This window comes from Empidonax traillii, unplaced genomic scaffold, assembly GCF_003031625.1.
Source record: "Empidonax traillii isolate 1590-97213 ecotype Southwest subspecies unplaced genomic scaffold, ASM303162v1 scaffold579:size954524, whole genome shotgun sequence".
Lineage (NCBI taxonomy): Eukaryota > Metazoa > Chordata > Aves > Passeriformes > Tyrannidae > Empidonax > Empidonax traillii.
The window spans coordinates 360,237-373,991 of NW_020955772.1; the positions used below are offsets into that span (position 1 = coordinate 360,237).

At 57.4% G+C, this 13,755-nt stretch overlaps 2 protein-coding genes across 2 annotated transcripts in view; one reads left to right on the top strand and one right to left on the bottom strand.

The window, feature by feature from the left end:
* The first annotated feature begins 548 nt into the window (after positions 1-548).
* RNPEP (arginyl aminopeptidase) lies at positions 549-7,816 on the top strand. Its single transcript, XM_027898131.1, has 11 exons — positions 549-956; positions 1,341-1,481; positions 2,816-2,964; positions 3,505-3,621; positions 3,844-4,079; positions 4,894-5,007; positions 5,253-5,365; positions 5,705-5,813; positions 6,401-6,625; positions 7,174-7,316; positions 7,585-7,816. The coding sequence occupies exons 1-11, from the start codon at positions 552-554 to the stop codon at positions 7,747-7,749; spliced, it is 1,917 nt and encodes a 638-aa protein (XP_027753932.1). The 5' UTR covers positions 549-551; the 3' UTR covers positions 7,750-7,816.
* A 1,409-nt stretch (positions 7,817-9,225) lies between these two features.
* Positions 9,226-13,755, bottom strand: part of LZTR1 (leucine zipper like transcription regulator 1) — a 28,775-nt gene continuing 24,245 nt past the window's right edge. The window contains exons 17-20 of the mRNA XM_027898098.1: positions 13,601-13,750; positions 13,294-13,399; positions 12,524-12,604; positions 9,226-10,003 (exon numbers count right to left, since the gene is read on the bottom strand). Of these exons, the coding sequence (XP_027753899.1) occupies positions 9,887-10,003; positions 12,524-12,604; positions 13,294-13,399; positions 13,601-13,750 (454 nt within the window). The 3' untranslated portion in view covers positions 9,226-9,886. The remainder of the gene's footprint in view (positions 10,004-12,523; positions 12,605-13,293; positions 13,400-13,600; positions 13,751-13,755) is intronic.

Sequence of the window (13,755 nt, forward strand, 5' to 3'; positions counted from 1 at the left end):
CCTCCTGGATCACCCATAGATTGCCCACGGATTCCCTATGGATCCCCGATCCCTGGACAGACTCCCCCACACACTGGATCCTCCCATGGATCCCTCTCTATATCCCTCCTGGACTTCTCCCTGGATCTCCCCACGGACACCCCGAGGGGTTCTCCCGCTCCCAACCCCTCCCCATGGATCCCGACATGGACCCTCTAATGGGTCCCATTTTGGATCCCTATGGACCCTCCCATCCAGGGACGCCCCACCATGAATTCCCTTGACCCGTGGATTTCCAGCCTCTGGATCCTCCCCTCCCAATCCCCCACGGCTCTCCCCCCGTAGATCCTCCCAGACCCCTCTCCCCAGATAATTCCAGCTTGGGTTGACCCAACCCACGGACTCCCCGCTCCTCCTCCCAAATTCCCCCCGCATCCCCCCACAGGATCCCCCACGGATTCCCCCCGCAGACCCCCCCATCCTCGTATCCCCGCCCTTCCCGGTATCCCCTCCCGCCTCCTCCCCGTCCCCGCCCTCCCCGGGCCGGTCCCTCCCTCCCTCCCGGGGCGGCGATGGCGGCTGCGGTGCGGGACGGGCCGGCGGTGCGGGACGCGGCCTCTGCGAGCAGCGCGGGCCCGTGGTCGCTGCGGCACCTGCAGCTGGAGCTCCGCGTGTCGTTCGCGGCCGCGGGCGCGGGGCGGCTGCGGGGCCGGGCGCGGCTGGAGCTGCGCTGCGAGCGGGACGGCGGGGCGGGCGCGGAGCTGCGGCTGGACGCGCACCCCACGCTGTCCGTGAGCCGCGCCGCGCTCCTGCCGCCCCCCGGGGGGCCCGGGGACCCCGCCGGGCAGGAGCTGCCCGTGGAGAGCCGGCCCTTCGCCAGCTACGGCAGCGCCCTGCACATCACCCTGCCCCAGCCCCCCCGCGCCGGGCAGCTCATCACCCTCCTCATCGACTACGAGGCGGGCGAGGGGCCCGGGGTGAGCGGGGGGACGGGGACACACACTGCGGGATGCCGGGCCCCCGGGGAAGGGGGGGACACCGGGGGGACACTGGGCCCGGAGAGAGGGGGATACAGCGGGAGACACTGGGTCCAGGGTGAGCAGGGGGACACCGGCCCCAAGGGAGGGGACACCGGGCCCAAGGAGTGACAGGGCGGATGGAGGGGACACTGAGTGCAGGGGGGGGACACCGGGTGTGGACTGGGGGCCACCAGACCCCAGGGGAACTGCAGGAGGACCCAGGGGACACCAGGCCTGGGGAGTGGGCAGAGCTCCCCCGGGTGAGAAATCCCTTCCCAGCTCCCTCTGAAGGGAGCAGCTCTGGGTGAGCAGCCCCTCAGCGGGGTCTCTGTCCCTCCCCAGGTGTGCTGGCTGGCCCCTGAGCAGACGGCGGGGAAGCAGAAGCCCTACATGTACACCCAGGGCCAGGCCGTCCTCAACAGGTCCTTCTTCCCCTGCTTCGACACCCCCTCGGTCAAGTTCACCTACTCAGCCACCGTGAAGGTAAGGGGAGCCCTGGGAGCTGACCCGGCTGTTCCCTCACACCCTCCTGAGTGCAAAGTTTGCTGGTGGGGGAAGAGAGTCCAGAGCGGGCCATGGAGGTGCTCTGAGGGCAGGAACACCACTCTGCTCTGGACACAGACTGGGAGGGCTGGAGCTGTTCAGCCTGGAGAAGAGAAGCCTTCAGGGAGCCCTTAGAGCCCAGGGGTGCTCCTGCCTCTCCCCAGCTGCATTGCTGGACTCCACAGTGTGTGGTGAACTGGGGGTTGACCAAAATACTCGATGCTTGCTGCCAACATATCAGTGACTTGTTGGGATCAGCTCACTGTTTAACCTCTCTGCTCTGCTCGTGCTGCTGCGTTTCCCTAAGAAATTGCTCTCCTTATCACAGAACCCCTAATTTTGCCCCATAGCAGCTCAAGGCTGGTGGGATTCCCACTCCTGGCATTTGTAGGAGCGTGACTGGGACGAGCTGAGCTGGGGGGACACAGCTGGAGGAGGGTGGTGATGCTGGGCTGTGCTGGATCCTGGTGGTGGTGCTGGGGCTGCCAGACTTTCAGGATGGAAGGAGCAGCTGCTGGTCCCCAAAGACAGGACTAAACAATCCATATTCCCTCCTTGCCTGTGGGTGGGCACGTGGTGACACCAGCACTGGGCCACTCCAGTGTGCTGGCCTGCTGTGGGCCAGGGAAGCTGCTGTGTGATGCCAAGCCAGTGCCAATGGCATTTGGTGGCATCAGCTGGCAATGCTGGAATTGATTTATTTTACCACTTGCTCTAATTCCTCCCCTTAAAACTTTGGCAGAACCCCTGCACCCCACAGGCTGAGCATGGGGCTGGGCTGTGACAGGGCCAAGAAAAACCTTATTCACTGTGGAGCTCACCCCATTTTTGGGATGGGGGACACTGGATCAGTGACCCTGGGCTCAGCCCAGGCCAGTGGATCGGCCAAGGGTTCTGTGTTGGCTTGGGAACAGGAAAAACGAGTTGTTGTGCAAGAACCCGGAGGGGAGCCTGCAGCTCTGGGATCTGCATCCTCTGCCCTTCCACACCTGCACCTTCAGCATTTCCTTATCTCCTGGCACCTCGTGGTGCAGCTCCAGGTGTCCTGGTGTTGCACTCAGCTGAGTGTGATGCTTGTTGCAGGGATGTAGCCAGGATCCTGGGTGGGAGTTCGGGGCCTTCCTGCTCTGCTCTGCTCCCTAAAACCTGTGGTGTCCCTGGATCCGGCACCTTCAGTGCTGGGACACCTTTGCCATCAGACACGTGCCATGGGTTAGCTGACCTCCCACTCTGGACATTATGGATCTAGTGGATGTTTTTATCCACGTGTCCAGGTCCCCGAGGGCTTCACGGCTGTGATGAGTGCCACGAGCTGGGAGAAGCAGAAGGACAATACCTTCGTCTTCAAGATGTCCCAGCCGATCCCCTCCTACCTGATCGCTCTGGTGGTCGGGGACATTGTGTCTGCTGACGTTGGCCCAAGGTAAGGGGCTCAAGAGGAGACCCCAGTGCTATCCCTGGCTGTGGGAGCTGAACGGTGGAGCTCCCATGGCAGCCACTTCTGCTTCTCCCTGCTCTGTGGGGCTCTGGGGTGCAGAGACACCAGCCATGAGCATGACCCGGTCAGTCCTTGTCTTTGTCACCAGACTGGGGGGCTCTGAGGGTCCTTCTCACTCTGGAGAGTGAGGAGAAGCCTTGGTGCCATGTCCCCTCATCTTTGGGGGTGTCCCTGGCTCTGCTCATCTCACCCCACGTGTAAATGAGGGCAGTGGGTCCCTGTGCATGAAAGGTCCTCATCTCCTCCCAAGGCCAGTGCTTTTTCGAGTTCTTGGCTGCCACAACAGCCCTTTGACATTCAGACAAGGAAAGAAATTCACAGCAGTTTTGCACTCGGCCTCTTTCACTGCCTTTATCAGCAGGTTTATACTTTCTGTGGAATAAACCCCTGCAGTTTCTGTCTGATGAAGCAACAGGGTGAAAGTCCCCTAATGGTTAAAACTTCCTCTTCTCCACACTTGGCCAGGAGCCGCGTCTGGGCCGAGCCCTGCCTGATCGAGGCTGCCAAGAAGGAGTACGACGGGGTGATCGAGGAGTTCCTGGTGGTTGGAGAGAAACTCTTTGGACCTTATGTTTGGGGCAGGTACGGCTGGGAGGGTCCTGAAGGACCTCGTTCCCCAGGGCTGGGGAGGGAGGGGACCCTCCCTGAAGGACCTCGTTCCCCAGGGCTGGGGAGGGAGGGTCCCCTCCCTCCCCAGCCCTGGGGAACGAGGTCCTTCAGGAGGGCACACTCCCTCCCCAGCCCTGCCCTCAGGAGGATGGGGGGAGCGGGGGGATCTGAGCCAAGCCCTTCCCCCCCCTGCAGGTACGACATCCTGTTCATGCCGCCCTCCTTCCCCTTCGGTGGGATGGAGAACCCCTGCCTGACCTTCGTCACGCCGTGCCTGCTGGCCGGGGACCGCTCGCTGGTGGACGTCGTCATCCACGAGATCTCCCACAGCTGGTTCGGCAACCTGGTCACCAACGCCTCGTGGGGCGAGTTCTGGCTGAACGAGGGCTTCACCATGTACGCCCAGAGGCGCATCTCCACCGAGGTCTACGGTGCGTGGCCGGCCAAAGGGGTGCTGAGCCCTTTTTTTCAGGGGGCTGGGTGTTGGGTCTGGGGTCTGCGTCCCCCCCCAGGGCTCAGGGCGTCCCTCTGAACGTCTCGGGAGAGGTGAAGGGCAGCAGCAGCTGGAAATGCCGTGGAGGTTTCTGTGAATCGAAAAGGAGTAGGTTTAGATGGGATATTGGGAAGGCGTTCTTGGCTCTGAGGGTGGGGAGGCCCTGGCACGGGTTGTTCAGAGAAGATGTGGCTGCCTCGTCCCTGGAAGTGTCCAAGGCCAGGTTGGATGGGGCTTGGAGTAACCTGGGCTAGTGGAAGGTGTCCCTGGCCATGGCAGGGAGTGGAATGAGGTGGGCTTTAAGGTCCCTTCCAACCCAAACCATTTTATGATTTCTGGTGGCAGCAGAATTGCCTTCACCCTGAGACGACAGATCCCCTCAGTCCCTGCCAGGGATGTGGACGCTGTGTCCTTGCCCAGCCTCCCCTTCCTCCCTCAGCTCCCTCGTGGAGCTGATACCAGCCTCCCGAGCTCCCCTCTGGACTCACAGTCCTGTCCAGCAGCTCGGGTGTCCCAGCACCGTTTGCTGCATCCAGGTGAACTGAAGTGGCTCTAAAAACCTCTCAGTGACCGGGGCTGGGTTGCTCTGTGCTTCTCTGCAGCCCTGCTGTCCCAACACCGTATTTATTGGTTTCCTCCTCTCCCAGCCCATGTGCTGGTGCTGTTTCTCTCCTGTCACAGCACCCACTGTGATCACAGTGCCCAGGGGTCTGGTCGGGGTCCCTGAACACCTCCTGTTTGTCTCTCCCCAGGTCTGCCCTACACCTGCCTGGAGGCTGCCACGGGAAGGGCCCTCCTGCGCCAGCACATGGACGCCACGGGGGAGGACCATCCTCTCAACAAGCTGCGGGTGGTGATTGAGCCAGGTCTGTGGGGTGTCCCCGCTGCTGCCAGGGGAGGGGGACAGCGAGGGCTGGGGTGAGGGAGCCCTGCTGGAGTGTTCCATGGCAATAAAACTGGCACGAGTGGTGGGACCCGGGTGCGGTGATGGCTGCAGGAGGGATGGGAATGGGCTGCACCCAGCTCAGAAGGGGGAATCTTGGTGCACACCAGGGCTGCCTGGTTTTGCAGGTGGGCAGAGGGTTTCTGAGGGGTTTTTGCCTTTTTCCAGGCATCAACCCAGACGACACGTACAACGAGACGCCCTACGAGAAGGGCTACTGCTTCGTCAGCTACCTGGCCCATCTGGTGGGTGACCAGAGCAAGTTCGATGCCTTCCTCCAGGTGGGTGTGATGAGGTGCCAGCTGGAGGTGCAAAGTCCTCCAAAACCCCACAGCAGGAGGCCAGGGCACAGCAGGACCCTGGGAAGGACAGGCTGAGCAGGGTGGCCGGGGAGAGGAAGAGGAGGTGGGAAATGGAAATGTTAAGAGGGGAATGAGGTGAAAACGGAGCTTGGCCTTGTGCTGGCAGCAGGTGCTGGGAATGCTCAGGGGTATCCCAGGGGCTGAGCAGCCCCACTGTGAGGAACAGGGGTTGGAATGGGCTCCCCTGTGAGATGGAGCACAGATGGGCAGCAGTGCTGGGGTGAGTGTGTCTGGCATCACCCCTGTCCATCCCTGCAGGCCTACGTGAACCGGTTCAAGTTCCAGAGCATCACCGCAGATGACACCCTCGCATTCTTCCTGGAGTACTTCCCAGAGCTGAAGAAGAAAGGCGTGGACTCCATCCCAGGTCAGTGCAGTGCTGTCCTGGCCAGGGAACTGGGGTTGCCACATTGCAGACCAGGACCAACAGGTGTCAGACCCGCCCCTGTCCCTGCAGACCCCGTGCAGGTCCCTTTGTGTGTTTTACTGGAGCTGCTGCCGGCCCTGGCTCTGACAGAGAAGGAGGGCACTGGCCTGCTGGGATCACGCACTAGCCCAGGCTTGGGCATGTGCCAGCTCAGCCTGATTCTTCCTCCATCCAAAGCCAGTCCCTGCTCTGTGCTTGGGCGCTGTTTCGTGGGGTTTCCATGACTCAGCCTGGTCAGTCTGGTGAGCACTGGGATCAGGCCCAGACACCACCCTGGGCTCAACCCAGCCTTGCTGGAGATCCAGGCTTGGCAGGAGCTTTCCATGCTGGAGCCAGCTCATCCCGCCAGCAGCAGCAGAGCTGATGCCCACAAGCACACCCTGAGCCCAGGGTGGTTGAACAGCCTCACCCCTGTCCTCAGGCATGTTTGGTGCTGCTGGGGACGCCCTGGGAGAAGGCAGTGAGGGGTCTGGGCGGCAGCACCTGGCGTGGGGCTCAGGGATCTGCTCCCTCCCACCTCGGTGCAGGGTTCGAGTTCGACCGCTGGCTGAACACGCCGGGCTGGCCGCCCTACCTGCCCGACCTGTCCCCGGGGCAGCAGCTGATGAAGCCGGCGGAGGAGCTGGCAGAGCTCTGGGCAGCCGACGGCTTGAACATGGAGGCCATCGAAGCCGTGGACATCACAGGCTGGAGGACGTACCAGCTGGTCTATTTCCTGGATCAGGTCCTGCAGAAATCCCCCCTGCCCGAAGGTGAGGGCCAGGTGCCCAAAGGAGACCCAGGGTGACGCGCCCCAGTCAAGCCTCGTGGCTGGGGACACGAGGACGTGTCAGTGGGACACACGGGTGTGTGGCCATCAGCCCATCTCTAATTGCTGTGGTGTCAGGGGATCCTCAGTTGGAGTGGTGGGGGATGGAGGGCCCGGGGAAGCGTGTCCCTGGGATCGTGTGCAGTGGTAGGAAGGAGCCCTGCTGTCCCCAGGCTGTGCTGTCACCTCCCCACGTCACCTCTTTGCTGAGGGATCTTCCCCCGCTTCGTGCTGGCCTCCCAAGCCACTGGCACGTGGCTCTGCAGAGCTGCCTGGCCTGGGAGGCCCAACATGGGCACCCTCCTGCCCAGAGCCAGCCAGTGCCTGGGGTGCTCCAGAGCTGGGGGTGTGGGGAGGCCCTGTGAGTGTCCAGGACTGACCCAAGGCTGGGAGGATCCCAGAGGATTCTCAGCACAGCTGGGATGGGTTCACAGGGTTCACTGGGAGCTGGGACAGAGCCCCAGGGGGATGGTGAGCACTCCCCTCTCACAGGTAATGTGGAAAGGCTGAGCAAGATGTACCCCAAGATCTCCAAGGCCCAGAACGCTGAGCTGCGACTGCGCTGGTGTCAGATCGTCCTCAAGAACAACCTGGAGGCTGAGTACAGCAAAGTCAAGGACTTCCTGCACAGCCAGGTTTGTCCCTGGGCAGTGGTGGCTGTGCCAGTGGGGAGAGATGGGCACAGGGTGTCAGAGGGCCAGGGGTTGGCTCTTGCTTAAGAGTCCAACTCCTAAGTGAATGGATCAAACCCACAACCTTTGTGCTATTCCTGTGGGCTCTCTCCCTGGCCAGGAGAGATGCTGGAGGCGTTGTGATGAGGACAAGGGGGATGTGGGGCTCTTGGGGCTTCACCTCTTGGCTCCAGGGAGGAGTTTGGGGTGTAACCCCGCTCTGTCTCCACAGGGAAAGCAGAAGTACACACTGCCCCTCTACCGGGCCATGTGGGGCGGGTCAGAGGCCACCCGGGCCCTGGCCATGGAGACCTTCTCTGCCACGGCCCCCCAGCTCCACATCAACGTCCAAAACTATGTGAAGAAGATCCTGGGCTTGCAGGTGGCAGAGGCCTAAGGCAGCCTGGGCTGCCCTCCCTCTGCCGCTGTTCCCGCTGGCAAGACCTCAGTGCCTCCCCCTCCCTGCACATTTCCTTATTAAAATGGGTAATTTTTTCTCTGTGTGTGTTTCCTGTTCCCCATGAACTGCCTTAGTGGGACTCCTTGCTCCTCTTCCTGGGCTCCAGGCTGGTGCCCCAGGAGCCTGCGCTGTGCTGGGCCTGTGCTGGCCCCTACAACACCCCCTGCAATCCCGTAGGAAACTCGGGATGTCCTCTTTTGGGGGTGCACAATCTCAGCACCCTGCACAACAGCAGCCCAGGAGCAAAATCACAATGGGCCACAAGTTTTTACACACTAAATCTCTGACCCAGCACTGCAGTCTCTAGGGCCAAGACTGAGCCCAAACTATCCCCAGAGCCAAGACACCTGCAGTGCCCGGGTCAGAGGCTGCACTTTTCCTCACAGGTTGGCTCAGGAGGGAGCTCCAAACCCCAAACACTTTGAGAAATTGGAGTCAAGGGGGAGTGGTTGAAATCAGCCCGTTTGTCCTCAGAGAATGAGGCTTTCCTGGGCAATGGGTGTCCTCTAGTGGACCAGCATTGCTGGAAATGACTTGGACCATTGTTACAAGTTACAAGAATCTTTCTCCACTGCAGATCTGGTTTCCCAGGGAACACAGGGCCTGTTGATACAATTAAGGTGACCTCAGATAAGAGACTTCACTAGGCATCTGGAAACAATCCCTCTGGTTTAAAAGGTGCCCTTGGCTCCCAGAAGCTGTCACGTCTGCTCTGACTCACCTGAACAAGCCACCAGTGAGACAAGCTGGGTGGTCCCTAAAGCACTTCCCTTGGATTAAATAAGTGACACGTTCTCCACTGCACTGACTGCAGTGCCCTTGGCACACAGGAGCACACACGGGCAGGTCAGGTTATGGGAGGCTGAAGAGGAGCTCACAACCAGCACTGCTTCCCTGAATGAAAATCTTGGCTGCCAGGGTGGGAATGCAGGGGCTGGCTGGGAGCTGCACGTCTCGGGAGGGATCCTCCAGTGCTCCAGCCATTCCCACCAGCCAAGCAGAGAGCAGCCCCCTCGTGCACCTGGAGGCAGGACAAGGTCTTGATTTCCAAGCTCGTTGCTCCCTCCCAGGGCTGGGACAGTTCCACCAGCAGACACTCCACCTACACGAGCTCTTTGGTGCTCCCCAACCCACATCATCCAGCAGTGGGGAGAGGTGAAGCTCCTCTTCTCTCTGCTCTGCATCCTGCAAGGAGCTGGGGGCTGGAAGGGAACTGCAGCTGCTCCTGCATGGGCTGGGAAGGGCACTCTGCCTTCACTCACCTCCCTGCAAAGGCAACGGCTCACAGAGACACTTGGATATAAAATTGGTAACAAGATGTAACGCACTTATTTTTAACAACGTAACCTTCATCAAGCTCGGAACATTTTTTGCCTAATTTTTTCCAAAATGAAAGCCAAGTCAATCATGAAATGCCGGGAGAAGACGTTAATTCTTTATTAATAAATAGATTTAGAAAGGCTTAGCGAGACAGGATTAATGGATTTGATGGTCAGAAAGGACTGCTGTAATCTGCCAGTCTGACCTGCTGCAGAGCACAGGTCTGGATTCCCACAGCCCACCAATCCAGGCAGTTGCTCAGGGGCTTATCTGGCAATCCACACCACGGAGCCTCTGAACAGTCACTACATTCTGGTCTGAGGGCCAGTCCCCCTGCAAACACCACGTGCCCTGTTCCCAGTTCTGTTCCATCTGACTTCCCCTTACAGCCCCCGGCTGGGTCAGCTGAAGCTCTTTAAATAGTGTTCTTTAAATACTGTGTTTCAAAGGATTAGTGACTCTCTTACTCATGACTGCTCGGTCTTACAGTAAGAAAGTAATAATGGGCTCGATTATGAACTTAGTAACTCCCCAAACCACACGGAACTAATTCATTCCTGCAACTTTGGGAAACAAACGTAACAAAGCCCAAACCCCGCTGGAAGGTACAAAGGCAGCAGATCCCCGCAGAGCAGGTCCCCTCAGCTGGCCCTGCTGCTCCAGCCTGCTGTGAGTGTGAGCAGCTCAGGATGGAATGGCAAACCAGAGAGGCAGCTCGACAAGTGCCAGTGTTCCCGAGGATTCCCAAGGCATGTCATATGTCTGCGCTCAGCTCCGCACACTGCTTGTCTGAGATGTGGGTAGCTAAGGAGTCTATGATGTCAAGGAGGAGGAGCTGACTGAGCGTGCGGAGATTTGGCAACTTGGAGACCTTCAAGGAAAACAGAAGAAAAAAAAAAAAAAACAAAAAAAAGGGAAGAAATTAAAACCCTCCCCAAACGACAGCTGATGTATCACCCTTTTACCCCTGGAACCCCCGTGGGAAGGCCAGTGAGTCAGGCTGGGCATGGGTGGGGTGAGATCCCAGTCAGGGTTTAAAACCCAATTCAGCCTCTGCTGGTACTGCCAGACCCAGCACTCTCCTGACAGCAACGCTGGGCACCAGCACAGCCTGAGCCCTGAGGTCTCTGAGTTTCCACTGAGAACAAGGCTCAGGGCCAGATCTCCTCACTCCTGTGCTCCTGAGGAGAGGCTGCTCTCAGTGTCCATGCTGGTTCTGCTGGCATTCCTCCTGCAGTCAAAGCAGGTCACTGGAGCACTCGCCAACAAAAACCTCACCACATCAGACTGATGAGAATCTACAACAAACTTCACGCTTTTAGACTGCTCAGGAGCTCAACTGTTAGCAAAAAGGAGCTCTACACATTCCTTCCTTCTCCACAACCTCATGGTAAGAAGCCAGTAACCCCTCTGTCTGGAGGCATTCACACACACACACACAGGGCAGACTGTGCCCAGAGCCCAGCCTGCCTTACCTGAGCTGAGATTTTCACCTCCATCCACTCACCCAGCCCAAATTACTTGATCTGAGGTTATCACCTGGGCTCTGGGGAGCTGAACTGTGATAAAGACACCACGAGTATCTTTTGAGGGAAGGAAATGGCCGTGGATGCTTTCAGAAAGAGCTCAGGACATGTTCTCGTGGCAATATCCTCAAACTAAGGGCCTGCCAAGACTGGGAGGGAGAGAGAACCCCCTCAGCACTGCTGGGAATCCTGTCCCTGTCCCCAGGCATGCACTGTGGAACAGACCAGGGTGTCACTACAAGCACATCACAACAGCAGGTTTATTAGGGCTTTTGCACAACATTTGACACACAAGAGCCTGCAAACACGTCACCCACAGCACCAAACCTCTGGGAACAGCTCTTCAGTAAGGTTCCTGCTGTGGGGAAAGCTCCTGAGCAGGCCAAATCCAGAACAGCATTAAATAAGCTGGAAGAACAGGAGATGCCACAGCCACAGACCCCAGCCTGCCCGAGCCCTGGTGACCCAGCAGGCTTGTGCATGAGAACAAATCCCCCTCAGAGCCCCAGGCTGGCCCAGGAGCACAGCATCGAGTGTCCGTGCCCAGCCACACTGACTCACCCAGCCCAGGCCAAAAATCACACACTGAGGCCTCTCAGGCCAAGGGAAAACATTGCATAATTGGGATTTCTTCGTGCACATCTGCTTGACACTCTTCCAGCCACGTTTGGATGAAGACTGTTCTACCAGTCAACAGTTTAAATATAAAATGTTTCCCCACATCCTGCTGAGGAAAGGCCTCCAGCTCCAACTGCTGTCTCCGAGTGCTGCAATGTCCGTTCCCCCCAGGATGTTCTGGGGACAATCACACCGACCTGTTTGTCTTCCTGTGGCCTCCACTGGGAAGTGAGACTGAGATTTCAGCCCTCAGGGGCTGCAAGGCACTGACCCCAAACCCCAAAGATGTCCTGAACCCCACAGTGACTGCTCCCCATCCCTGCTGAACTTGGCTGCTCTAAAGGACTCACGGAGCCAGAAGAAAACAGGTAAGAAGAAGGCAGGAGCTGTAACTCTCCTCTGGGAGTGATTCCTGGATGCTGGCCCCACTCTCAACGCTTTTTATGCATTTTCAGTTACTTCTGAATGTAAAATGTGTCATGCTCCAGCAACTCTGGCGTTTAATGAAGAGCCTGAACACCTCCCTGTCTCCTCTCCAGACACTAACAGGATGCAGCAGAGCTCTCCTTCCCCCGGAGGAGGATTGTGAGTTTAAATATACAGAGCAGAGCAAGCTACTTGAATACTAACTAGGGAATCATTATCAGTAAGTGTGTGGCATCCAGAAATCCCCATTCTGTGATGTACCTCCCCATTTCAACAATGCTAATGAGTTGTGCAATGAACTGGTGACATGCTGGGGAACTCTCATGGGGGGGATCACATTTTACAGGAACAACTGAATGACAGCATCCTTATTCTCTCAAGTGAGGACAGGAGTATCAGCACATCAGGCTCTTGACCTTTCCTGCCACTAATGCATCATCCCACATATCAAAACAGAATCATAGAATCATTAAGAAAAGACCTCTAAGACCACTAAGTCCAGCTGCTGAACATGGAAACGACAGAAAGCCCAGCCAGGACACGGTAATTTACTTTAGAGCACATGACAATATAACATGTATGACAGAGAACAAATGAGAAATATAAACAGCACGCTGATAACTGCTAGTAGGGAGAGATTTGTGCCCTCAGTACACACCAAACTCGTCCTGTTATAAACCGACCCAATGAGGGCAAGGCACAAAATTAACAGCTGTCTCACATGAGGAAGAATTAAACTGATTCCTATATTAATGTGTCTTTAACCAAGGCAGTGACACAGGACAGCAGCTCTCAAAAGCCACAGAAAAGATGCAACCAACCTTGGTGAACTGGTGGACGATGATGTGCAGGCAGTGCCTCTTCATGTCCAGGGCCTGGGTCTTGTCAGCTGCCTCTAAAATCTAGAGCAGAAGCAATGATGTGATTTCCCTTCTGCACAGCTCAGGTGCTGAAACACTGTCCTGACGCAGAGCAGGAAACTCCTCTGAGCCAGGGAAACAGCTCCATTTTGAATTACAAACTGAATCTTTACTGAACTATTCAAAAATAAGCCCTGGATTTAAAATGTATGGAGTCCTCAGGAGTTAGCAAGCAGGAATTGCTTCCGCTTGTGCTGCAGAGGGTTCAGGAGATGGAGATGGCACTGGCATTGGGGGCTTTCTTACCACATAATATCTTTTATCAGCTCAAACTCCACTGCCAGATCCCACCAGCATCACTGATAAAACAAGACTAATGTCACCTGCACATCTCCACCTGCCCTGGTACAAATGTCTGCCAAAAAGGGTTTGCAGCTGAGTGCTGAGCTCACGGTGAACCTTAAAAAGGCCTTTAAAACACAGTTCTGCAACGGGGAATGAGGAGCTCAGGAGGAGCCAGGTGAGCAGTACCTGCTGAACCCTTCAGCACAGCACAGGAGCAGAAGTGACCCAAAAACCAGGTAAGGAACGATGGTGCTGCAGGCTGGGCTCTCACACACGTGCCACTGCCTTGGCAGGTCAGTGATTTGGCACTGGGGGTACCCACTTGACCAGGCCCCTTGGCTTTCCTCTAAAACAAGGGACTAATTAAAGTGCTTGGGGATAATTACCTGGAGCACATTCTCCACTGTGACATTCATTTCCAGGTTCTGCTTGCAGTAGGCTTGGAGCCTGTTGTTGGAGAAGCCGTAGTAGTAAGGGGCAGCAAAGAGGTACCTGTTCATCCCATTGAGGAATCAACCACAAAGCAAAGGGAAGAGCGCTGATGGTAACCCCAAATCCATGTCAGGAGCGACAGTGCAGAGCCTGTCAGTGCCACCCTGACAGACCATCCTGCCACCCTGTGCCAGGCAGTCCAAGGCAAAAGGAAGACGATCTGCTGGACAGATCCTTCAGTTCCTTCAGATTTAAGGATACAGGGAGTCCTCAGGAGGCATGTTCACTTCTCCATAGTAGATGTACCTCAGCATGGACTCGAATGCTTGCTTGCTGGGAACCATTTCACCTATAGAAATGTTCACTTGCCCGTCCTCGGGCATGAAGGAGCGGAACATGGCTTCGAAGTAGCTGGA